Source organism: Xyrauchen texanus, chromosome 46, assembly GCF_025860055.1.
Source record: "Xyrauchen texanus isolate HMW12.3.18 chromosome 46, RBS_HiC_50CHRs, whole genome shotgun sequence".
In the NCBI taxonomy this organism is placed as follows: domain Eukaryota; kingdom Metazoa; phylum Chordata; class Actinopteri; order Cypriniformes; family Catostomidae; genus Xyrauchen; species Xyrauchen texanus.
In genome coordinates this window covers 12,409,010-12,436,450 of record NC_068321.1, presented here as the reverse complement: position 1 = coordinate 12,436,450, position 27,441 = coordinate 12,409,010, and the positions used below count along the sequence as shown (strand labels likewise).

Here is a 27,441-nt window from a genome sequence, read left to right as displayed (position 1 = left end):
ATAATGGTCAGGAGCTTCAGGTTATATTCACATCAACCATCAGAATTGGAAGACCATGAACAGTTTCAAGGGTTAACTCAGATTGGTGCCAAAAACCAAAAAACATTCAGTGAGCGGCAGTTGTGGACAGAAACGCCTTGTTGGTCAGATTGGTTTTAGTTGACAGAAAGGCTACGGTAACTGAGATTACCACTCTGTACAATTATAGAGAGCAGAATAACAATTCAGAATGCACAATATATCGAGCGGATGGGCTACAACAGTAGAGGACCATGTTGGGTTTACTCTTGAGTAGCTAGACCTATGGCTTTGGCATAGGTCTATGGGCTTTTAGCTGCTTCAATTGGCCAAGAATCGCCCATTTAGAGAGGAAAAGACACCTAACTGACATGTTAAGCAAACAATTACAGTAAATTCAGTCATGACAGGGTGTTTAGGGGCAGGGTTATCGGAGATGTATCATACCTCAATAAAAGAAAGACATAGGGAAATAAATAATGTATATAATGGCGTGCAAGTCTCTGCGAGTGATTGCACGGAAAAACACAAGGGAAAATAGCGGAAAATGTGTAGAGAGTCTAAGTACAGCACAGAAAACCATATCACAGACAATTTCACAGACATAGTGAAACAAAGCAAACAAAGCAGAATATGCAGCTCTGTTCATGATTTCTGCTTTACTTTCTGCTACATGCCTCAAACGAAACTCTGAATATCTTTAAAGATTTGATGTCACTAACCTGGCAAACTTGGGCAAATTTTATGATTATTTCCTCATCAAAAGCGATCGTTGTATCAACAAGGAACCTCGTGAACACGACTCGGCTTCCAAGCTGACTAATAAAACATTGCGTGTGTCTCCTTGCGGAAGTTCCATAGAACCAGCCAATCAGATTGGTGCTGATTGTTCAAGAATGCATTTTTCAGTTTTGTGTGCTAGAAGCATCAGACGGTAAATGTACAGACTGTGGGCAGTCTGTGGGAGAGGCATCTGATGTTAAGACTACGTTGTGTTCCTCTTCTGTCAGCCAAGAACCGAATGGCCTACCATCTGTGTACCTCAGCAGAAATGTTTTTCCATCTTTAATTGTCCAGTTTTATACAGCCTGTGCCCACTGCAGCTTAAGATTTCTATTCTTGGCTGACATATGTGGAACTCGACGTGGTATTTAACTGTTGTCAAACCTTGAGGTGAATGGGCTACATGTTATGCATTCTGAGATGCTGTTCTGCTCACTAAAATTGTACAGAGTGGTAATCTGATTTACCTCAAACCAGTCTGGTCCTTCTTAATTGACCTCTCTTATCAAAAAGGCGTTTCTGTCCGCAGAACTGCCGCTCAGTGGATGTTTTTGTTTTTGGAACCATTCAAATTAAATTCTAGAGACTGTTGTATGTGAAAATCCCAGGAGATCAGCAGTTACAGAAATACTTAAACCATGCCATCTGGCACCAACAATCATGCCACGGTCAAAATCACTGCGATCACATTTTTATCCCTATTCTGATGGTTGATGTGAACATTAACTGAAGCTCCTGACCCGTATCTGCTTGCTGTTATGCATTGCACTGCTGCCACATGATTAGATAATGCTTAGATTAGATAATCACATGAATAAGTATGTTTAAAGGTGTCCCCAATAAAGTGTTCAGTGAGTGCATATATACTATCTTTTCTTTTCATAAAGATTTCTTTCAGAAAGTTTGCAATGTAGTGATCCATCTACAAGGGAAAAAGTGGGTGGTCACTTTTGTGCTCTGTTGGAGCCCAGAAATGATCACAAATGAATGTGTATAAATTAAGATATCAAGATGACAATGAAAAAAAGATCAGTTTTACAGTGCACATGCACCATAAGGCTCAACTGTCACCAGTCACTATATGCCGACCACTTGTTGACTGCCGTTTTAGATGCATTATCATCGGAAATGAAGTTTAGAGTCAAGGCTATCTTGACCAGAGTTGAGACAGATGTTATATTCTAGTGAGGCACACAAATAATATCAAAAAAGCCTTTAAGTTCTTTCAAATGACTTAAAATCAACTAATTTAAGTTTTCTTGTACTAGAAGCTGTTATTGCTTTGACTATACACACTTTAATCTAGCATCGCCAAACAGGGATCGGAGTGAATTCATTCATTTGTGCTAATTAACATGAATAAATTATCTATTTTATTTAGCATTCTATTTATAACTTCTTTTGCTTTTTGTTCATCTTCTTTTACTCTGAGTTCTGAATATCATCCACTATATATATTGCCAAGGACAGTCTCTATGGAATCCACGCCTCTGAACAGTCATTACTCAAATGAAACCCCTGCCAATAAAAAAGCTGCTCATGCCAATTTTCCTCATTTATAACTAGTGATTAGCTGGAGAGGCTAATCATTACTGTTCCTAATTGATGAAATGAGCCATCAAAGAGACGGAGCACATCCATGTGTATTTAACATGAAATAAGTCAATTGGTGGGTGATTCGAGGTAAGTGGAAAACGAACCGCTTTCGAGAGAACAGTGTGCATGCTGAACACAAAGGACTTCACCAACAAGTGGACAAGGGACATTGCTCATACCCCAAGCTTCATTCAGCCTTCTCACTGCTAAAGTGAGATATAAAAAATAAATAAAAAATAATTCTGTCATTTACTCTCTAGTTGTTCCAAAACCCCTTATGATTTTATTTCTTGCGTCAATAAATTATAAAAAACATCCACATAATCAATTACAGAAATAGGTTTGTTATATCAAATCGAATCAAATATAAGATATTAAAATGTAAAGAAGCACAAATGGATGCTGTAATTATGGTTTAATTGCTTTGCGTTAAGAGATAATAGGCAGCCATTAATTAATTTGCTAAGCAGACACTCTCCATCTGTTCGACCAATGCTGGAACATGGCTGCCATGCTGAGCTCCCGAAAGAATTTCTTGTGTCTTTGTGGTTCCTTTTGTATGACCACCCATTATGCTCACACAAAAGCCCTTCTGAGTGTTTTTTTTTTCTTTTTCTCTTTTTGTGATCTATCAAACACAAGGGATTTCTCATTTGTTCAACATAAATTAAATCCTTGATTTCAAACACTTCATACGTGAGATTTCAAAATGCACAACCTCCAGGGAAAGCAAATGTCTCCCTGCTGTTTGAAAGGGCTATAGGGCATTGTTGAAGTGCTTGTTTCTTTTTGTGTGTGTGGAGATGACGACTATTTTTCATTATTTTTTCACAGCTATTCAATGTTGCCTTCAGTAAAAATCTCAAATAAATAAATAATTCATTGTTTTATGAAATGGTTTTGTCTCTGGATATTTAATTGAATTTGTTTTTAAACAATGGGAATTGCAAAGTTCTTCCAGTAAAAAACACTAAAGAGTAAAAGTTCTGTAAACTTTTGTAAGCCAATTATTAAAAAGCTATGAATTAAAGGGATAGTTCTCCCAAAAATGAAAATTCTCTTATCATTTACTCACCTTCATGCCATCCCATGTATGACTTACTTTCATCTGCAGAACACAAATTAAGATTTTAAAAGAATATTTCTGCTCCAAGTCCTCACAATGCAAGTGAACGATGACCAAAATTTGAAGCTCCAAAAGGACAAAATACATCTGTGATGGCATGAGGGTGAATAATTGATGAGAGAGTCTTTATTTTTGGGTGAATTAACACTTTAAACAGATTCAGGATGCTGGATTTTGGTTCTGGATGCTGATTGGTCAATACAGCGTTCCAGCCATGCTAAAATACACATAGGAAGAGATATGATCTGAAAACCGTGGTTTGGCACCCCTATTCTAGGTCAACTATTTTCGCTTACTGTTTTTAACAAAAGGATTGCACTTTAATTTGTGTCATAAAATTATTTGACCAAAAAAGTAGACAGAGGTTGATAGTAAAATGCTAAATTTTTTTTTTTTTTTTTTTCAAAAAGAGTAAAAGGACTTTTAAGATTATGTTTAATGTTGGGTACATTTAACTCTTAATCAAGTCAATTTATATTATATTATATATATAATAAAAATTATAGTTTTATTTTTATTTTACTTTGGGCAATGGTTCTGATCAACACATTACATGTTTTAATAAAATAAATGTTAATAAATGCATAATTGATTGAGAGTTCTTTTGAATGGGACTTTTACGACACTGGAACTTTACAACTGCATTTTGTCACTTGTCCAACAAGGCAGTTGCAAACAAACACTTTCTTCACTCCACACAAAAAGAATAGTTATGTTATGCCTTCATTGCACACCAAAACAAGCAGATATTTCAGCATTCAAAATTGCAGAGCCAACTTAAGAAGCCACGTTGCATTAAGTTGTGGTGATAATGATAATGTGGGCTTGTTATGGTGATGGTCAGTTTTAGGTTGAATCTGTAACTACGGTCTCTATTGACCTCAGTTTTAAGTATATACTTATAACAGTGCTGAAACAAATCAGTGCACTTCAATACATGTGAACGTCAGTGTTATGTGTACATGCGTTTTGCTCTGCTGATAGAATGCCTGAGTAATGCAGCACATGCAGACAGTGAGTCTACAGCAACTCTGCATCTGACCTAAAATAAGCCACTACGTGCTTCCAAAGACAGAGATAGGGTGCAATTTAACTTTTCTGTGTACAAAACTAATGATACAAATTCCTTTGTCACTGTATATACTGTAAGCCACTGACAGCCTCAGTCACCATTTACTTTCAAAATATGAGAAAAAAAGAAGCAATGAAAGTGAATGGGGACTGAGGCTAACATTCTGTCTAACATCTCCTGAATTGTGTTTCATGGAAGCAAGTCATGTGAGTTTAGGACATGAGGGGGAATAAATTATTAAAATGTTTTAATCTTTGAACCATCAATGTAACAGAGGCAAGTAACTAGTAACTTGTTACTTGTGTATTATTTTGATTGGATACTTTCTTACACGTACTTATGTAATTATTAACATTATTATTATATATATATTAATTTTAAATATTAATAATTTATTAATAATAATATTAATAATCGTTTTTGGCTGCTCTACCCAGCTCTGTTCCTTAACAGTGTGCCAAACAACATACTTTAGTCATTACGAAATTCAAAACATACCACTGCCTTTAGTACCTTATTGCTTAAAGGAATAGTTCTCACAATTCTCTCAGCATAAACTCACCCTTATGCTGTCTCAAACTCATATGACTTTCTTTTTTCTGAGTAACACAAAGATATTTTGATGGAGATACGATCCATACAATGCAAGTCAATGGAGTCCAAGCTCCAAAAAGTACTTCAAGGCAGCATAAAGGTAATCCATAAGACCCCAGTTTTTTAATCCATGTCTCCTGAATCGATCAGAAAACAGAGAAAAATATAACTCTTCAATATATATCTTGACATAAGCAGTCTCCTCATCGATCATGATTTAAAGCTTGATTACACTTCCTAGCGCATCAATTACCTTCATGATGACTTTGTCTTTTTTGAAGCTTGGTCCACATTGACTTGCATTGTTTGTTATATTTACATCATATCTTAATCAAATATCTTTGTTTGTGTTCCTCTGGAATAAAAGTCATATGAGTTTGAGATGACATAAAAGGTGAGTAAATCATAAGAGAATTATAATTTTGGGATGAACTACCCTTTTTTTTTTTTAAAGGTTTACTCTGTAAATTTTCAGTAATTTTAAATGTACATTTATTCATTTGGCAGACGCTTTTATCCAAAGCGACTTACAAAAGAGGAAAACATAAGCGAATCATCTTAAGGAGACAGTGGTATGAAAAGTGCCATACTACATAGTTTCACTAGCATCAGAAAAATATTCAAAACAGATTCAAGTGCAACAATATTTTTTTCTTTTTTCTTTTTCTTTTAGTGACTGGTTAAGTGCTCATGGAAAAGATGTGTTTTAAAAAAATAAAATAAAATGTAAACATATGTATAAAATCATGACCACTCATGTGAGATGAGTTCAGTGGGCATTCAAAAGATGCCAGGGTGCGCTGAGAGCAAATTAGTAGGGAGTTGGGTTACAAATGGTGGGCTTTTTTGTTATGTTAATCAAATCTATCGTCAAGTTCCTGTTTGGATTAAAATGTTTATCTAGACTCCATTATATGGAGTTAAGTTGAGTGTTAAGAGTATGTCTACTGTTTGTAATTACAAAAATGCCATAATTTGTTTTATAGAAATCATGTTACATCTACCATAGTAGTACAGAAGATTCAAGCTTCCATGTGTTTACTATGGTCTTGTTACAAATACCACTGTTAAAACTAGAAATATAGATACAATTCATAAGCGCAAATGCAAAATCTATATATTTTTTTATAGATTAAATAGAAATGCGTAAATCCTTGAAAGAATAGGCCAAAATATTTTTGTTTGAGTGTAAGAAAATATAATTGAATTTGTTTGTCTTCAGAAAATCCAATAGATGACTCATTTGAATCAGTAAGAGCCTAATGAAAGGAGTTCCAACTCAGTCATACTGTTAGAATAATTTAGTTACATAAATTAGGTGTTAACTTGGTACTTTTTATAGATGTTATAGATAACCTTACTGTTGTTTGATACCAGTAAATTTACATCTGCATCTGACTCAAAATCAATGCTGTAATGTTGAATGAGCATTTCATTGGGACAAAATAAGCAATAATTATTGGTCTTTTCACTTATTTTTTTAAATATAATAACAATACCACTTTTATTATTAATTTATGTCTTCGCGTTTTCATTTTATAGGCCCCAGATATTGCCCTCCATCTGCTTAAATTCAAGAAACACAAGGTTTGGTCTCACATGCATGACACGTAAGCCTGCTGAATTTAATAACAAAACTTAAATTGTGCAATGCATTGAAGTTGCATTGGGCACATTAAGCAAATAATACAAATATTGAGTTCAGTGCTTTGAAACAATAAAAAAATTGAATTTAAAAAGATTAATATTGCAAAATACATTGAGTTTCTGAAGGAATACCTGTTTCCGTGGACATGTGAGGCACAGAAGGCATAGCTGTAGTGTAGGAGGGTAGGGTCCACCAGAGCGTTGTTATCTGAGAAATCCATCAGGTCTCTTAGGTAGCACAGATGGCGGTGACAACCCCTCACCCCATATCGAGCACAGTACTCATCCAGAACAAACACCTGGCCCGGGCTGAACCAACCCTGTACAGACAAAACAACTATGTTCACAACCATGTATAGGATCAAATCCATCTAAAGTAAGTATGCAATTAGTCGATCTCAGTCATTCCTTGGCACCTGGGCAGTACAAATACATCCGTACTTGGAAAGGATCACTGTCACACTAGGCTTTGAGCATGCAAAATTACTTTGGAAACTGCAATGAACAGGATTTGAGGTCATGCTCGAGGGCTTCTAGATTTAATTAATAATAAATAACAAACAAAAATTATAATATATACAAATTGTTAAAAATGGGGCTGTCAATTTAACTAATTCCATAGTTTTTGTGACAAAATTAACATGTTAAAAGTTAAAAAAATCTTTTTTTTGAAGAGGTCAGTGTGACGTTTCGATCTTCTATTGGACACATGTGTTCTTGGTCTTGTGAATTTGAAGGTCAAAGTTCAGCAAACCTGAACTTTCTTAAGCAACGGAATGCAAAATTTCTTCGTATGAGCTTGCATTTCAGTGTCAGTCAGAGTGACTGTATCTTTATTAGTGGGTCACAAAAGGTCAACTAATCCTTTTTGGGATGACCATCACAACCCATTATAGTAAGGCTGCAAAGTATATCTAGATTTGTTTTGTATTATTTTTTCATTTTGAATACTTTTAGTTGCAGTGCTTTAATTCACATGCTAATTGTTGTTGCTGTTAGACACTTTGCACAATTAAACCATCTTGGAAAAGTTGCATCTTTAAATTCATCCATTTAAAGCACCACCTCTACAGCCATACACATTCAGACGGACATCTTTGGTCATTGTCACATTCCATGGTGTTTGTAGAGTGTTCTACCATGAGCGTCGCATTTTTAAGATAGCATGTCAGGTTAAAATGAGTCACATTTTGAAAAATTTGACTCGAGACCCATGCATTTTGCTCCATTCCGTTGTCTAACCGGTTTATGCAAGAACGCATCTTACGTAAATGGTCCCTAAGAATCAATTGGGGTCAGGTGAACCCAAACTCAGCCTTAAGGCTAAGGTATCCTTCGTTTTTCCGCATGCCGTTCATTCCTGCACACAGTTGAGCACTCAACTTTTCAAAGTATATGACCCAGAGCCCATACATGGTCAAAATTCTTTGTGACATTCTTTTAGTGCAGTCAACTGCAGGCGCATGTGCTGACGATGCACATAAATGTGGACTGTTTGCATGTCTAAAAAAACCGAAGCTACAGTTCACACGACCATCTGCAAGTACTGTGCTGATAACACATTTTTGCATCATGCACATGGTGTAAGCCACAGCATGTACAATGTACAAATGATGTACAAACTATAGTTTGGCCTTAATTATAATTATTATTACTTAACTATTAATTTTGAAAACTGTTTTACACATCACCAAATATGTGTAGAATATGTATTGCTTAGAGAGACATTAGAATGGCTAAAAGCCACAAGTACCACAATAAACAATGAAGAAAAAGTTTTTAAACGCCGTTGCCTTTTTTACTGACCCCTGCTGTACATCTAGCTCAGTGCGTCAAGTTACCACATTTTGAAAGCTTGTGGTGTACCTAGTTTCTCCTCAAAAACACTGCTACACTAATTGAAAGTGAAGTGTCTAATTTCAGCATGCAAAAACACATGAAAAATAAAAATGCACTAGATGAGCTCTTCCCAAAAACAATTGCTAAAATAATTTGTCTATTTCCAACATTTAAACAAACGAGTGCAAGGTTAAGCGCAAACAATTAATTCATAGACAGAAGTCACACAAAATGCAGGCGGGCGGAGATCGCCACGAGTCTCCTGTTACATTAATTAGCTTACTCATCCCTCACATAATAACACAATTAGGCTAAAATCTTCAAACTTAATTAAGACGCCTTCTCTGAAGGAACATTAGCAAACTATCACTTTGAGGGGGCAGCTCGCCCACGACAGTGCGGAAGGACTTGAGTCAAGACAACCACGATGTGTCTCAGCCATTCGCAGGAGAACGACATTCACAAGGGACAGCCATGTGCAGCACTCAGTAAAGATATTGGGACCCTCTGACCCCCGTACAGGACTAGAGACTGAGTAAAAGACTCTTCATAAAGACTAACTGATGTCGAACGACCCATGATTTGAACAAAGCTGATATGTAGTGTATTTTGTGCTAAATGCACTTGATATCTCAGCCTCTCTGTCACCTCATTTACACCCTGTCCTTAGCTAGCTAATTTTCTTGCCACACATCTGTTTCTTCATCAAAAGGTTATGTCTGACCTAAGCAAACCTATTCTATTGCTGTTTACATTACTTTAAATAGTACTTTAAGTACTTGTATTACTGCCAGATGCCTTTCTAGCACTTAAATATTTACAGACACTATATACATATACACATGATATGCTACAGAAAGAGCATCCAGCGTTGCATCCTTAAAGCAAGTTGTCCAGTGTTCTTATTGTCTTCTCTCCAACTTTTTCCCTTTGAATTTCTGCATTCATCTAAATAGCTTATTTACTCACTTCTTTTGCTTTATTTGGACTAGACTAGTTTTCTATGAGAACTAGTAAGATACATTTAGGTTGCACAGAAGTAATTTGTGATTGGAATCCCATCCAAACAAACACATCTGTGTTTAACTCACACAACCTTGTTCAAAATGTTTTTTTGTTTTTTTTTTTATTAGGTATAAATGACCCCCTTGAGGAAAGGTAGGGAATTTATTTTCAGAAACATTTTTCCTTCCCCTCCCAATAGGTTTGCGTTCCCTCACAATCAATTAACTATGGCTTTACTACAGTATCCATAGTTGAATTATGGTATTTGTAGTAAAACCATAGTAACTAATAAATTGTGATTTTTATTACCACAGTTTTTCTGTATTATTACCATGGTTTTACTACAAATATCATGGTTAAAATATGATTACCATGTAAAAACATGGTCAGTTTTGTGGTTACTATGATTTTACTACAAATACCATAGTTTACCAAGGAATTTGTACTAAAAACAAAGTAATCACAAGGGTAAACCATGGTCATACTACAGTCATGGTTACTTCAATATTACTATAGTAAAGCCATGGTTTCCGCAAAAAACAAACAAACATGGGAATTACAGTCTACAATATTGCTATAATAAAACAATGGTTAATTTGATATACATTATGGTTTCTGACCAAAAAACATGGTTATTCCTGTCAACAGTTAATTTATTGCAAAGGAACACATTCGTATTTTCAGCTAACTCAGGTGTACTCCAATCCAATCCTGTCCAGATAAGAATGTCTGTGATTGTGATATTTAAAAAATAGTTTTTTTGTATAGTGTTCCTCCTACAGTAAATTAGCTCTATTTCTCATTCACAGCATGGCACACTTTCATTACGGATTTAGACTTTTATTTAGACCAGTTAATAAATAAAATACTGCTGGCATCCGGTTTTCATGGACTGCTCAGAACAGCTACTGTTGTAGCAGCATCAGTTGTGATCCTCACTTTAATTCCATATCTATATACATCATTTTATAATTAGATATTACAAATATAAGTCTTATTTATTTCAATGAGTTTCGTTATGCATGGAACACCTTCTGCAACACCAACATCCAGACAATGACACTCCAATCTTACTAATAATTACCTAGATCCCAATCCCGTTCAAATCAGTGCAGGAAATCACAGATGTCATTTGTCAACATTTGTGACTCAAACATTTTGAATACTAATCTTGTCTGAATAGTGCTAAAGTCACAGTCCGTCTCTTCCCATTTTGGTCAGATCTATTAATACTGCAGCATTCAGGGCTAAGACACGATGGCCCAGCGCCGAGCCGAGTGCCACAAGATGTTCCACTCTGGCAAACAGATGGCCTGCTCGTGTCTTGGCTCATACCGCTCAATTAACCGCTAACGACCGACTGAGACGGCAGAAGCAGCATCCTAACGAACACGGACCAGTCTGGCTCTCCATGTCTGGAAAAAAAATAAAAAATCACACACTGAACGAGAGACGGACGACAAAACCTTGATTGTGGCAATTTTATTTTTTGGCTTAATACTGTATGAAATAATTTTGGAAAGTTGACATGTCCTGCAATGTGACATGCCATTATGACATTTAAAACTATTTTAAACAGCATTTTGCAAATATTTTATACAGTACATATTATGCATTCAACTTTTATGACCACATGGAAGGGACATGGAATATTCAACAGACTCTCATGAAAACTAGTAATAATTGCTATGAGATGGCGAAATCGATATTGATTCATAAGAAAAACTATGACTTTTATTCCCATAAACAGACCAATGAATCAACGAACAGAATTTCAAATGAATATAAAACAGGTATCAAATTTTAGCTAGCCTTCTATCCAACACCTTATTTAAGAAAGAAAATGTCAAAATATGGTCCTCCTGGGACCCAGCATTCACACGTGTGGACATTTCGTTTTGGCTTTGCTATAGGCATAATTGAATTTAAACCGACTGATATCAGTTCAGGAGACTCTAGGCAGTCATTAAAAGGTTTAAACTTTCGACGCACCGAGTCGGCGACAACATGCGCTCTAGTTTCATCCGATATGCCATTTTAAAAATGTCATACATTTATTGTGAAACTGCATGCTGTTAAACACAATGACCATGTACCTGGAAACTAAATTTTCCTTAAAATATCCTATATTCACTGTGCATTATCACATTATTTTAAATAATGATTTACGCTCATTTCTGATGTAATGCCTGTAACATCTCAAAATCATGAATACCAACACTCAAGGAAACATAATAAACAATTGGATAAAAAAATAATCTGACTTTCTATGGCTTGATATTATTTAAGAAAATAAAAACTTTTTTTTTTTTGCATGTTTCATAGTTACAACTCAAATAGGGGGACATTTTTATGTATCATTTGCTTTCTTACAATTTAACAAAATTGTGACCAGCCACAGTAGCTAAATTATACACATTCCCTTTGACATTCATATGAATTATAACCTAAAATGTTTATGTTGAAGGAAAAAATAATTTTAATTACAATATCCCTTACTAAGAAGATACAGATAAAAGCAAAACATATTACTACTTTAATGAGAAAAAGCTACATTTTCAAAACTACTGGCACAACTACTAAATTTACTGGAAAGAAATGTTCAGGAATCTAGCAGAGATTTAGCTCTTCCAAAAATGCTCATATATCAGTGAAGAACCAAGCTAATTATCACAGAAGTAAAAAAACAAAAAGGCGCTTTACATCAGGCTTCTAGTTTCGAACCTATCTTATATGGTAAAGGCCGTAATCGCCCTATTTCCACCAGTAACTGATGGTAATAGAAAGCTTTTAAAAGCTCATTTAGAGGCCACTATGGCTTGTTAATAAAGGCTTAATAGCAAAACAAACGTGGAGGAGTGTGTCACGGGGCGAGTGTGGGATGCTGGTAGCGTGTGTGATTATGGGATGGGGGATGAAGGGGATGCAAGTAATTATATTGAGGTTGAAGCATGACTAGTCACCACTGCCGCTAATTTGAGGATGCGCTCAGACTTAACTTTTTGATTGCAAAAATATCTGTATTTTGTGAGTCAAAAGAAAATCTGAGTCACATTACGACCGCGCGCAAATGCGTACCCCCCATGAATTCAGAGCACAACCACATTCCCTGTAGTCACGAAAGTATATTGGTCTTCAAATCACCAACACCTCACTAAGACTAACCCCCTGTATCACACGATACACGATGTATCTATACTGTGTAGTGGTTCCCAACCTTGTTCCTGGAGGTCCCCCAAACACTGCACATTTAGTATTTTCTCCCTTATCTAACACACCCAATTCAGGTCATAATCTCTACTAATGAGCTAATGAGTTGAATCAGGTGTGTTTGATTAGGGAGATATCCAAAATGTGTAGTGTTGGGGGGGCCTCCTGGAACAGGTTTGGGAACCTCTGGTGTAGTGTATAACATTCTATATCATTTTGCACTAAATCCATTCTGTCAACTGAAAACTCTCAAACCCCCTCCATTTGTTTCTTGGAAAACGGGCCCACTCCCCCACAGATGTCCTCATCCCAGAAGGCATGGGAAAAGCACCACATTCAGGTGGCTTTTGTAGTTCTCTTTTAGCCATCCACAGAAGTTTGAACAAAGGCAATGGAGCCTTTACAAAGAGCCAAACGCAGATAGAGTCATTCAGCACATGAATGGATAACAGAAGGTGCTCGCTTAGAGCAGGTACGGAAGGACAATGGGGACAAAAAAATACAAGGGTGTAAATAGAAAATGGGGAAGTATTACCCAGTATATATAACATATATTTGAATTCGCACTATTAGCTGCAAAACACATTGTTCGGTATCTTCACCCCACTCACTGTCCATTAAGTACTATTTACCCATCAAGGACTATTTACCCACATCTATCTCACAACTGCTCCAATTTCATTGCACGCACACAGACGTAAACATCCTAACTCAGTTCCCAGCAGGGATCTGTATTGATCTTGTATTGATTGGAAGCGTTTATCCTCGTCTTAACCATGAGCCCTCCTTCAGCCTGAGGGCCACATCCCTCCCCTCAGGTCATATGAAACCCTCCCCTATTTAACACTCTCATGAACAAATCAAACACTCACTCATTAGCATAGCTTTGGCCGGCTACATTGTATTGGGCTATATGTATTGTAGATTTGGCTATTTAGCTACATTAGGACCAAAACATACATTACACAAGGAAGTGAGTGATTTCTCACACGAAATGTGATGCAACTGGCTAGAGACATTCCTATATTTTAACTTTTGCTTGATATTATACAAGTATATTCATCTATCCACAACCTGTGAATTAGAATATAATCATATACTTCACATTCATGAAACCAGCTTATATGGCATTATAATTGTATTAAGACTCCATGTATTCCTTCTATATGTCCATCCTTGTATTCCTGTGTTGTATACACAAGCCTTATATGTTCAATGTGTGTGTGTTAGAAGATAACTTCATGCTCGTTCTCTATCCTTGTAAATGGTTTTTGCTTTCTTTGCCCAACATTTCTGTGAGAAACTGGAGCGCTGTTTTGGACAAAGTAAATGAACTTGTTGCCCTTTTGACCTGATGAGGTTTCAGAGCTGAATTCAGAGAGCTTGGTTAACTTAGGTATAACTATTCAAGCAATGTGCAAACGGGAGTCTTGTACATACGCACACACAAGATAAGACACACTTGTGTAGTTCTGGTGTTTCTGCCCGGTGTGTCAACATACAAGACCACCGCAGCCTTCGCACTTCAGTGGGTCATAACAATATGTCCTGACGCCTTTGAGTTAACTCCAAACCGTGCAGACCACGTTGTACCAAATAAGGAATCTTCTTGGCACAGTCTCAAGAGGGTATAAAGACCTTAAACTTAACTTTTGGTCATCAGAGAGACTAACAACTAAACTCGCTCGCTCTTCGCATCTGATCTCCAACTTTGAGGCCTCATCTTTAATTTTGACTTCTTTCATATAATTACTTAGTTCATTTTTCACTAGACAAGACATAGTATTTTTAGATTAATTCCAGGACTTAGTCCTTGGATATATCCTTAAGATATATCTACTTAACATTAAAGAATCAAACGGAATTGTTTTTCCTCTATTATTACATTTATTCTCATTAATTCATATTCTATCATTTTACTAATTTCTGTACAAATAAAATGTGTTATCCCTTCTACAAATCATCTGATTTATTGAAGTAATTTTCCATCTGCTGGATCTCACTGCATCAAAATGTATAATGTAATTATGTTGGCTTAAAAAAGCCTAGATACTGTTTTTATACTTTAGACTGATAAGGATTTTTTCAAATTCCCTAAACCAAAGCCAAAATTATTAAGCACAACTCCTCCTACACCTTTCAAGCTACTTCCACCAAACTTGGTACAGACCTTCAGACTGTTCTTGCTGGGTGTGCAGTGTCTTTTCCAACTGACTGAGCTTATGGCTTTCCCTTAGCGGTCGAGCATTCTTTTTGTGTATTTGAGTAGTGCATGTTTCTGACCAATTCAAACATGTGACAAAAATCACACTTTTCCATGTAAATCAGAGTTTTTTTCCCCCAATCAGCTGAGACCACGACAGGATGTTTTGTCAGTCACGATGAGTTGCCCCGCTCATGGCAAAATTAGTCCAACGTCTCGCTCCACATAACCGTTTTATGACTCAAATAATTTCTGATTGGCAGTTATGGTGTCGAATCACACAGCATTTTCGCTTTCAATGTGGACAGACATATTGTTTATCGCTGGAAACGTAGTGTCACACCTGGTCAGGAACTGGTGTTATGGTGAGCTCACATCACATCTGAATTACCGTAATTACGAGATTATGACTTGCAAAAGGCACTCACGTCTTTGTAGAACTTGTAATTACAAGTTGTAAACTCTGAATTCTATGAAAGCTCAAACAGTTTTGACTTAATGTAAAAAAAAACCAATATAGCTGCAGCCTCAGTACTGTAGGTAAAGCTAATAGTGAACACAATTCTGTTTGATTTGCCATGTTATTATGCCACTATCTTTGGTCTTAAACATTTTACAAGAACATGTAGAAGTGAGTTAATAAATGAATGTAGTGAATAATATGACTGTCATTGTCGCTATATAAGTTTTGCCATGGAAACAAATACTTCCAAGGTCCTAGGATGAATGCAGTATTAGTCGATTGGTGATTGATTACAATATCATATTCTGCTTGAATTTGAAGTGCTTGATTCTATTATTCCCTATTCACTCCCCCATCACACACACATTTCTGCTCATTCTCGGCTCACCAGGCAAGAAAAGGAGTCGTTCATGCGGTGTGTGAGCGTTTGTTTCTGCAGGGTGCAGAACAAGCTGGCGTGGTTGAAGTTGCAGGGCACGGCAGAGATGAGCTCCTCCACTCCCTGTCTCTGAGTCTTCTCCAGACCTGAGCCAAAAACACATTCAATCAGACGTCTGGCACACACTGGCATACTGGACTGTTTTTGCACTGTGAATCCTATTCCTACCATGTGACATGGCCATTTAAATGGGTAGTTCAACAAAACATACAATTTCTGGCATAAGTTTTTACTAACCTGTATGACTTTATTTCATTTAACACAAAAGATGTTAGGCAGAAGGTAAAACGTTCTAGGAAGCCCATATTTATAAGGCATTGTAAGGGCTGTATTACACTGCATTCATAATGTCGCATAATACACCTTATAACATAATACAGTTGTAATTTCTCATATATAATTATAACTATAGTTAAAATACATTATAATCGTTATACTTAATGCATTATAATACAAGCAACATCCAATTTTAAAGCAGCAAAAGATAATAAAGTTCACATAAGAGCTGTTATGAAAAAGCAGCAGTGAAATCAGTCAAAAGGCTTTATAATGTGATAATATTATAAGTGGTCTTTGCCTGCTTTAAGTTACAAAAGCAATATCTTCTTATAAACAGCCATGACATAAACTTGTACCATACAATAAATTACAAGTCAAACTTTTATAATTGAAATTATTTATAAAGTCTCCAAATAAGATGCACAAACATTAAAGTTGATTTAATGGAGTCCTATATATATATATATATATATATATATATATATATATATATATATATATATATATATATATATATATATATATATATATATATATATATATATATATATTTTCTTGGGTGTATTTACACTCAAGAAGATTGGCTACATTTGTGATCAACATACATATTTTTTTCTAGAGGAAAAAGTGTTTTTCGTAATATTGTGTTATTTTGTGCATGTGTAATTAATATAACTTCCAGCATGATTGTGTGTATAACCACTTAAAAATATCTTATGGGTGTTTTTATGAAGACAATGCTTTTGTCACTTAAAGGGTTATGGTTAGGGTTAAAGAATACCTATTATAGGGGCCTGGGTAGCTCAGCAAGTATTGACGCTGACTGCCATCCCTGGAGTAACGAGTTCGAATCCAGGGTGTGCTGAGTGACTCCATCCAGATCTCCTAAGCAACCAAAATTGTCCCGGTTGCTAGGGAGGGTAGAGTCACATGGGGTAACCCCCTCGTGGTCACTATAATGTGGTTCTCACTCTCAGTGGGGCACGTGGTGAGTTGTGTGTGGATGCCACAGAGAATAGCGTGAAGCCTCCACACGTGCCATGTCTCTGCGGTAACATGCTCAACAAGCCACGAGGTAAGATGCACAGATTGACGGTCTCAGAAGCGGAGGCAACAGATTTGTCCTCCACCACCCAGATTGAGGAGAGTCACTTCACCATCCACGAGGACTAAAGAGCGCATTGGGTATTCCAAATTGGGAAGAAAAAAAAATACTTGTGTGTGTGTGTGTATATATATATATATATATATATATAATACATGATAACTTCTGCAGATAAAATTGGATGTTGCTTGTGTTATAATGCATTATACTCTAGGATTAGCTACAGTATGAATTGTTAAGTATTATACTGTATTATAATTGTGGTTACAATTATTTATGAGAAGTTATAACATATATTATGGACATCACTAATGCATTATAATTCCTTTACAATGCATCATAAATATGGGCTTTCATAGAATGTGATAACCAGGATTAACATTTTTGGGTGAACAATCCCTTTAATGTAATTATATTCCGCAACCACATGAAGACACCCTATATATACACACACATGTAGACATACAGTACATACATATATATATATATATATATATATATGTATACACTATATAAACATATGTATACAAACATGTAATCATTTCTAAATTAATCGTTGATAAAACTACAGACTGTCATGCTTAAAATAAAAGGGCAAAGCTAAATTCTGAACATTAATTTAATATCATCTACTATTCAAATTATGCCAACTGTTCTAAAAAGGTGGCGAAGAAGCATAGTTCACACCTCGAGACATGCTGTAAAGGACAGAAATCTGTGTTTAGTTACACTGGTTCCATTTTTATACACTGCTCGTGTTTGTATTTCACCTCTTTTGGCCAATGAATCACTGTGAAACACTGTTTTCCATATTTCAGCTGCAAACACTTCAAACTGGCAGCTGCTCAGAAATATTATGGCTGTAAACTGCTGTAAAATATTAGCACTTTGTCCTGTATACACACATGCCCCCATAAATGCAAGCACAGAAGTGCACTCTTTTAAAATAAAAGGGCAGAATCAGCCAAAAAACATGGTTGCCCTTTACTTATATACTGCTGTGTGATTGCTCTGATCTTTACCGCATTAATGTGCAAAATGCCATATGGCCGATCAAATAAAATGTGTGGAAAATGTTTTTAAACAATAATACATGGCTTCTGAGCACTTAAAGCAATTTTTTGTTGACTTGAGAAAACAAGTGAGTCATAGAAAAGAGATGCAATCTGTTGATTGAGTCTCGACCTTGAGTAAAAAGGAGCACACCTTTGCAAAAGCACTGTAATTAGGACTGATGTGTGCGCGCGTTTGAGGGTACGTTCACCATCAGTCTCTACTGTACGCATTGACTTTTTCACGAGAAGACCACAAAGATGGGTGGAGAGGACATAGAAAATGACTACGGAAAAAAAATAAAACACACACCAACATGTTTGGCATGATGCAAAGAGGTCGCAGGGTCAGGGCAAGTCAGAGAAAGAGGGAAAGGAAGAAAGAAGCGAGGCAGAGAAAGCACTAAAAGTGTGCCCAAGTTCATTTCCAGTCCTTTCACTACAGTCCTCGCAAATGTCCTCAAAATGGACTAATGGGGAGTTCCATGAAAAGCATAACACTTGCAGGCGGCGTGTTGAGAGCCCACATATGCGGAGCGAGGGCCTTCACTTCACAAGGACCACAAAAGACCAAGGCTTTTGAGACGCATCCCCTGACACCTCCATGGCTAGTGGCACCTTCTTGAGATGAGCATTAGTGATTGCTTTTATTAACACTGCCATTTCTGGCATGCCAATGACTTTTGTGGATGGCTTGTATTGGCAGAGAAAAGCCCTGTGTGTGCCTGGAAGCAGTATGGGCATTTGTTTGTTCCCCCAAACCATCGCATGTTAGGTGAGCAGAAGTACGGTCCAGCAACTGACTTGGGAAACACCTACATTTCTTTTCTTTTCTTTTCTTTCGGGCCAACAAAACTGCCCAGCCTAGACGGTCCATTGTCTATCCCTTTAATTTGTTGTAGGTTATTTTACATTCATTACCACAGAAGAATAAGCTATCTTTTTGGCAAAGATGATGGGATGATAGAAAAGAGACAAAAGGAGATATGGAGGCGGTGAGGAGTGAGGCGTGGTATTGATCCAAGGGGTGCAAGCCTGACGGATCAGGTTTGACAGAAGCAGAACATTGATCAATGTCAACCTTAAGTTACAGCTATTATCCATGGACAAGTGGATGGAGTCAGTGTTGAGGGGAGGGGGTGTCCTCTTTAATCCCAGTTGAAGGCACGGGAACACGCCTTCCGGTGCTTCCCTGTACGGGAGAGGCAGCCAGGCAATCTCTTCTTCATGGCAGCAGTCACATCCATCTGACATCTCCTGCCAAGGTGGATGGGAGCTTTATGACAGGTATCAACATGGTGTCTAGAGTGATATCACAGGTTCAGCCCAGCGGGTCGCTTCAAGTGAAACCAGCCGGACTCGGAAAGACTAATGTGGCAGGACAGGACATTGGTGATCCATCAGGATACATGGCGCACATGGGCTTCAATATGAAACTCAGCCTTTGTCAAGTGATCGGGCTATAAGAGGACTGCAGTCACCGTTGAGGGTAAATCAGTTAGACAGCTCAGGATGTGTGTGAAGGATTTCAAGCTTGCAGAAGTTCTCATACGTGTGTCTGTAAAGATCTGTGCGATTCAATCAATGATAGCAAGTTCAATGTCAGGCTGAGTTAATAACTCTATTGACTTGATATAATAACTCCATGTGGTGGATTTAGTTAAGCTGCATCAAACAGATTGGGATTTTTGACGTGTAGGTGAAGTCATTAAATTACTAAAATGATATTTAAAAAAGAAACTTTAATTAAATTATAAAATCCAATGTGTTAAATGTATTTCTAAAAGAATGCAATACCTTTTAATTGGCCAAATACCCAGGTTACTAGTAAGAGCAATGATATTTGCACAGTAAGGACAGATATTCATGAAAATGTTCCTCTGTTTTAATGATCCAACAGACACTATATATCCTGAGGAACTGAAATGAGTTGACTTTCTATGTTTCTTGTCCAAATACTTGGACCCATTCCAGATAATGTACATAGTGTTTAAACTAGTTAACAGCTGTGAACAAAAATGGGCTTTGTTCATTAAAAAACAAATTACTCAGAAGTAGGGTGGAACTTAAAATGTAATCGACGTAATGAAACCGTAACACGTAACACAAATAATGCCAATACAGGTCAGGAGCTTCAGTTAATGTTCACATCAACCATCAGAATGGGGAAAAATGTGATCTCAGTGATTTTGACTGTGGCATGATTGTTTGTGCCAGACGGGCTGGTTTAAGTATTTCTGTAACTACTGATCTCCTGGGATTTTCACACACAACAGTCTGTAGAGTTTACTCGTAATCAAAAAACATCCACTGAGCGGCAGTTCTGTGGACGAAAAAACCTTGTTGATGAGGGAGGTCAACAGAGAATGGCCAGACTGGTTTGAGCTGACAGAAAGGCTACAGTAACTCAAATAAACGCTCTGTACAATAGAACCAAACAGTGACTTCCCACTTTTTCAGCCATCTGGGTTCCGGAAGTATTTTCCCCATTCATTTCTTCCATAGACTTTTCATAAAATCCTTAATAAAATAGTTGTTAGCCATGAACCAAACCAACCAGCTCTGAGGTGAATCATTCACAACATGAGGCAAAAAAAAAGCATTTGAAAATTGGACATGAAGACAAAGGTGATGAAGCATTGTGAATTATGTAATCAAACAAAAAACTATGAAAATATCAAACTATTGATTTTAGGTTGCTAATTATAAGTACAGAAACAATATATTTCACGATTAATGCAAAATGTTCCCATTTGTACAAATATATAAGTAATTTAAGGGTGAAGGGAGACTGACTCGATTAGGTCATTCACAGTGCGACATGGGGAGCATGCGGTCGCTCAGAGACATGTTTTGCTGGTTTCGTTGGCCTCGGCTCTCTGGTTGGTGGATCTTTCTCTGCTGTACCATGGGTAATGTAGTTGTTCACCATGAATTCCTCTATCAAACACGAAGTTGAGATAATGCAGACGGATGGCTTCAGCGAAAGCATATACAATCGATGAACAACCTCATAGCCCATGGTAGGTCTGTCTTTAAAGGTTTAGAAGATATTGGTGAAAATCAATTCGTCTATGGGATAAATTAATGGGATTTTTACTTCTGGAACCAGACTGTTGTGCTCTATTGTAGTTAGCAGAATGCATAATATGTCAAAACCTTGAGGTGGATGGGCTACAACAGCAGAAGCCATGTTGGGCACATTATTAGGACCATAGTTTTTCTAATAAAGTGTTCAGTGAGTGTACATTTCCGTTAAATCAAATCATCCGCCATAGACAGGTGTGGCAGCAACTTCATTTTGGACCCTGCAAAGCAGTGGATGTCTGAACTTCTTGAGAGATGTGCCTTTTACATAAAATCCCAGAGGCAAGAAAAGATGCATCAACAAATTATTGTATGGGAGTATAAAAATAAATATTTAAGTTCCAGTGAGACAAGAGAAAATGGGCCTTGAGAGTGATAGAAAAGAAATATGCTTTTGGTATCTGTTAAAAAGAGTCAATGGCAGAGTTTGTGAGCATGGAATCAGTGTGTTTAGTGGAGTGCTTATTCACACACATCTGGGAGGGCTGTGCACGTCTGAGGCTTTAGGAAGTCACATAGTTAACTTACAAATGCCAACATAAATTTTTACAAATGCCCTTAGTTCTCATAAAAAGCTTTAGGATAAGTGCAATGTTACTTTACACACTTTATAATAAATTCATAAAGAAGACCAAGTGAGGGTGTTTTTCACAAGTAATCCAGTGCTAGTTAAAATTGTATTTCCTACAGTAGGTTAGTTACACGGTTAGTTATGAAAATGCACATAATCTGTGTCCAAGAAAATAGCCTTAAAATAGCATGCACACTACCAACAAATTTATCCACTATATTACAATTATAAAGGACTACCAGTTTAAGCAAAAATCTTCCCTAGCTCTCATTTGGCTTCAGAGGTACTGTTCACATGGAATAACGATATAAACCTCATTCATCTCACTTTCTGTTTATTTTAAAGTGAGCAAATGTAGAATTTGAGTTTTGAAAGGGTTCCTCCTTTCACTCAGCAGCAGTGTTTGGGTTATTCAAACCCCCCGCTGACATTTGTTTAGACTCTGTCTGTGTTGCTGCCCAATCGATCGATGGCTGGACACCACAACCTCCATTTAAGTCCATTCAGGAGGTGGCAGAAAAAGAGCCTACCTTTTCCTACCATTTCTGAATTTACAGAATTTGGAAACCATTTTACTACAGTAGACTTTTTTATGTAAAGCATCAGAATAGAAAATTATGTTCAGGGGGATGTTTTTGTCTGAAACAAAGCAGAACAAATTAGTTGTTTGAAGGAAATATTTTCCAAGATGCAATATGCCAACCTTTTGAAGATATTTTAACCTCCGAGACATTTAAAGGTCTGATTGTAATTTTAATAACAGAACAAAATGTTCTCATAAAAAGATATCCTACTGAGCAAAGAGACAGGTGCATCTTTTAGAGCATTCCCTCCACTGCAGTTCTGCTGGTTCTGGGCAGGTGCTACTGGTTTGTAGGACTGGCCTGTGGCACGGTACATGGCCTGGACCCACAGAGCACGGTCCTGATCATCAGTGCTGGCAAATACCACCAGATCGCCTTCTCTGACAGCACTGAAGAAGGCTCGACCTCCCTGAAGACCTGAAGAGAAGTTTTGGTTGCATATTAAAACATACTATTAATTAATTCAAGAACACTTGACTCTTTAATACACTGTCGTGCTTTTAATTTTGATACTACATAACTTTTTCATGTTCAATATTCATGTTTTTACAAATGCACTTTCATTCTGATGCATCAAATGCTTTGCAAAGAGAAGACTGCTGTACACGGATACAAATTCCATATATTTATGAACAAGAAATATAAACATAACACTGTTAACCTTAAACAAAGAGATATGTTGTTAACCAAAGAAATTTGAATTTTTGGTAACACTTTATAAGGTTCCATTTGTTAACACTAGTTAACACAAACTTTTCAAATAAATCATAAAATCTAATTAATTATTCATAACCTGGCCAAAGAGTTTAAGGGGAGGTGTTAAATGAGAAAACATACATTTTAACATTAGATGTTAAATTTAGATTTTAAATTCATTATTGTTTTATATTGAATTATTCTATAAGCTATACAGTATTTAACGCAATTACATCAAAAGAAACTAATGAAATTACTGAAAAATTAAGAGTAATCCCTTACTTTATTTTTTCCAATGAAAAAGCAATTTTATTACAGTAATTATTAATTAGTAATTACAATCAACAGATGTAATTTGAAAAGGTTAACTGGTTAACTTTAGTTAATGCACTATAAACTAACTTGAACTAACAATGACCAACAGTAATTTTATTAACTAGCATAACAAACATTCATAAATATTGTCACAATTGTTAATTGTTAGTTCATAATACCTAATTGCATTAACTAATGTTAACAAATGGAACCTTATTGTAAAGCATTCAAGTATTTTGGCCAGAATTGCCAATTAAGCTATTCGTGGACAAGACCATAGACTGCTCTGCAGGTAAGGTAAATACAGTTTTGATTAAAATAATGATGTTGAAAATTAAAAACCTAAAAATATATGATGACGTTTTATATTTACTCTCAGGTAGCCACGTGCATTATTTTAATTAGTGCAATTATAATGCAGAACTAATAATACATAATGTTTTATGTTTTCGCATATTATTTACCCTTTATTACGTTCTTTATGAAATTTTGGGTTTGTTCGATAATTCGTAACCGTGTATTTTTTTCGCGCTAATGCGGCGTGCAAATTCGGACGCTTCAAACGGAAGCAACGTTTAAAACTACATTGTCTTCTAAATATTATTTTGAACCTGAATGATTTGTATTAAATCTAAATGACAACGAAGCGTTTGAGCATGAGTGTACCTGGCTGCGGATCGGAGAAATCAACCGTATATCCGTCCAGCTGCATCAGTTCATGCGGCTCTGACTTCTTCTCCCGGTAACTGCACATGGCAAACGTGTACTGACTCACCTGCAAAAATACACAAATAAATAGGCCATACTACAAAAATGACATTACCTTCAGACACATTTTAATATCAAGTAAATGCATTCAAAATAAATAAGTAATTGTTACACAGTCAAATATTTCCCCCCAACTATAAATACAATTTAAATTCACAAGGAGGGACGTGCAATTAGACCACTGGCCTACCTGAACAAGTACAAAATATCTCCTCTTCCACCGTTTCCAAACTCTCTGGCCTAAGGCGTAAAGATACCTTCATAGGAAAAGAATTGGTGAAAAGAGTGGCATTGTCGAATCAAATCAACAGCAGGAACATCACGAGATGGGGGTATATTAAAATATAGGCCTACTTAGGCTACAAAATATCAAACCATATTCATCAAGGCGGCATTTGAAACGATTAGAAGTTTATAGAGATAGGGTTGTCTAACTTGACTGAATAAAAGCCTGAATTATAGTTCAATCATTGACGGACAGATAAAGCATCTTAAAGGAATATTCCGGGTTTCAGTTAAATTCAATCGATATAGCATTTATGGCATGTTGATAATCACAACAAATAAATAATTTTGACTTGCCCTTCCTTATATAGCCGATATATAAATCTGGATTACAATGGGAGTGACTGGGCCAATGCGTAAACGTTACAAACGTTTCAAAGGTATAGCCACAAGATGTAGCTACACAATGTGAACAACATTTTAGTGTTATAAAATCGCTTACAAATGTTTTCTGTGAAAAGCTATCCAATTTTACAACTTCGTTGCCATGACGATAAAACACTGTAAACCCTAAAACGATCGTAAAAACAATTATTTAGACAACTTTACAGCTTAAATAATACACAGGGTTTAATATAATTAATGTAGCCCTAAGTGTTTTTACAAAATTATTAGATTCACGTTTCTGCCTTCAATCTCTCCACGAATTGGCCCCATTCACTTCCATTGTAAGTGCCTCAATTTGTTCAATTTGTTCAAAAGAAATGGGGGGAGTCCAATTTATTTAGTTATTTTGTGGTAATCAACATTATGCACAAATGCTGTTGATTGGGATTAATTTATATTGAATCAAGAATATTCCTTTGAGCTATTGATTAATCTCACATTATCTGAAGTCTGACAAAAAGAAAGATGTATGCAGAAATATGTGTGAGGTGAAATCAATTCTTCATAAATGGACACAGCGTCTGGGGGGACAATAAGCGCGCGCCTCTAGTCAAGGTTGAGGGAGCAATAAGAGCATGGACGCGGCCCAATCTGGGTTAAAATGTGGCAGAGGTAATCATCCACTTGTGAAAGTGATTTTCAGTCCACTCTAAGATACCCTTCTGATACACATGATCCCATTTAGACGGCAACAATGGCGGACTATCAGCGGGCGAGACTTTTTCCGCCGGCCCCGTAGGCATTTTGTAGCTGACTTCGACTCACTCTGCGCCGCCGGAGGAACAATAATAAACTTAAAAAACCAATACGCTCCCATTAAGCTATCAACAACTCGTTGTAGTTTTGTCGCGTCGCAAGATGAGGAAAGCGGCAAGCGCGAGCTGAGAAAGGACCATAATAATAGCACTTTAAAACGTTTGACATTATTAATTCAGCAACACAATGCATATTTCATTTATTTTCCCTCGCAAGTCGACTTAATGTACAACATAAATTGGCTTCAAATAGACCTTATTTAAATGGGTGCCATATCATTTTTTGACGGATATGAATTCCGGTTCAAATTGCTTTAAACAAACTCCTGATGAATTGTCCAACATCCTGGAATCATCCATAGGTTATTCATGATGTATATAATATTGCCCTGTGAACTTTTAAACGCAACACAGCACCGCAAAAATTAAAATGTAACATATTTGGAGAACTCAATGAGAAAGTGTTACTAGAGAATCAATGCCGGTGTTTATTACAATGGTAGCAGTGCACCCATGTGGTTAAACGGCAGCATTGCGAATCCTACAGTTTAAGTATTTCTTCAAAATGATATCACACCAACTGATCTTTTACGCACGAAATGGAAATTAAATGATTAATTTGAAACCAGACTGAACCTCCTTATAGTTAGTAGTAGCTACATGTGGAATAATTAATAATTTTTCTCCTTTCATCTACAACGTTTTATATTTGTTCTGCACCAAGCCTTGGTAGTGCAAAATATTGCATGCTACGACACAAATCAATGAGTCAGAAATGCAATGCGTGGCTGTAACTGTAAGGTGAGGTTAAGGAAGAACATAAACATAAATGTGTTAAAGCCTCTAATGTGTGCCCTGCCCCTGGAATGTAAAAGGGCAGAGCTGGTTTAAAAGGGATCCAAAAAGAAGTTTAAAGGAACATGGGGGAGAAAGAATGAGCCAGTGAGCAGGAGACAGGCTGATCAGACTCAAGCTGGCAGCTCTCTCTCTCTCTCTCTCTCTCAGGGCCACAGAGGGTCACTCCACAAAACTGAATGGCTCCCAATTCTGCAGTCGCTCCACTGATAAACAGATGGCTTCATTTAATGGGGTGCACTCAACCTGAAAAACTCCCCACAAATCCCTCTCCCTCTCTTCTTATACACTGGGACAGTCATCAGGTGCTATTGCGTTTATGTGCGTGTGTGTGTGTGTATACAAGTAATTGGACTAAATTTAAGACTGGAATAATCCAACTTTTTCCATATTGATACAGTAGTTCTCATCCCCAGAGTTCACCTTCCTCCTGTATTGGTGTGCAGAAACCATTAAGAAATTGGCACTATTTCTCAGTCTTCAACTGTATCTTTTGCACTTCTGTGTATCAGCTATCGATATCAAAACTATTGCATTTTTGCATTAGAAATGTATATAATCTGACTACTAACCCTGGAGTCGCGAGTTCGAATCCAGGGTGTGCTGAGTGACTCTTGCCAGGTGTCCTAAGCAACAAAATTGGAACGGTTGCTAGGGAGGATAGTCACATGGGGGTAACCTCCTCATGGTCACGATTAGGGGTTCTC

The 27,441-nt window shown here is 36.7% G+C and overlaps 1 protein-coding gene across 3 annotated transcripts in view; it reads right to left on the bottom strand.

Moving 5' to 3' along the window:
• Window positions 1-27,441, bottom strand: part of cadps2 (Ca++-dependent secretion activator 2) — a 219,976-nt gene that overhangs the window by 65,682 nt on the left and 126,853 nt on the right. For all 3 annotated transcript variants that reach the window (XM_052119448.1, XM_052119449.1, XM_052119450.1), the window contains exons 9-13: window positions 24,643-24,709; window positions 24,351-24,459; window positions 22,884-23,090; window positions 15,945-16,081; window positions 6,969-7,156 (exon numbers count right to left, since the gene is read on the bottom strand). In XM_052119448.1, coding sequence (XP_051975408.1) covers window positions 6,969-7,156; window positions 15,945-16,081; window positions 22,884-23,090; window positions 24,351-24,459; window positions 24,643-24,709 — 708 coding nt within the window. The remainder of the gene's footprint in view (window positions 1-6,968; window positions 7,157-15,944; window positions 16,082-22,883; window positions 23,091-24,350; window positions 24,460-24,642; window positions 24,710-27,441) is intronic.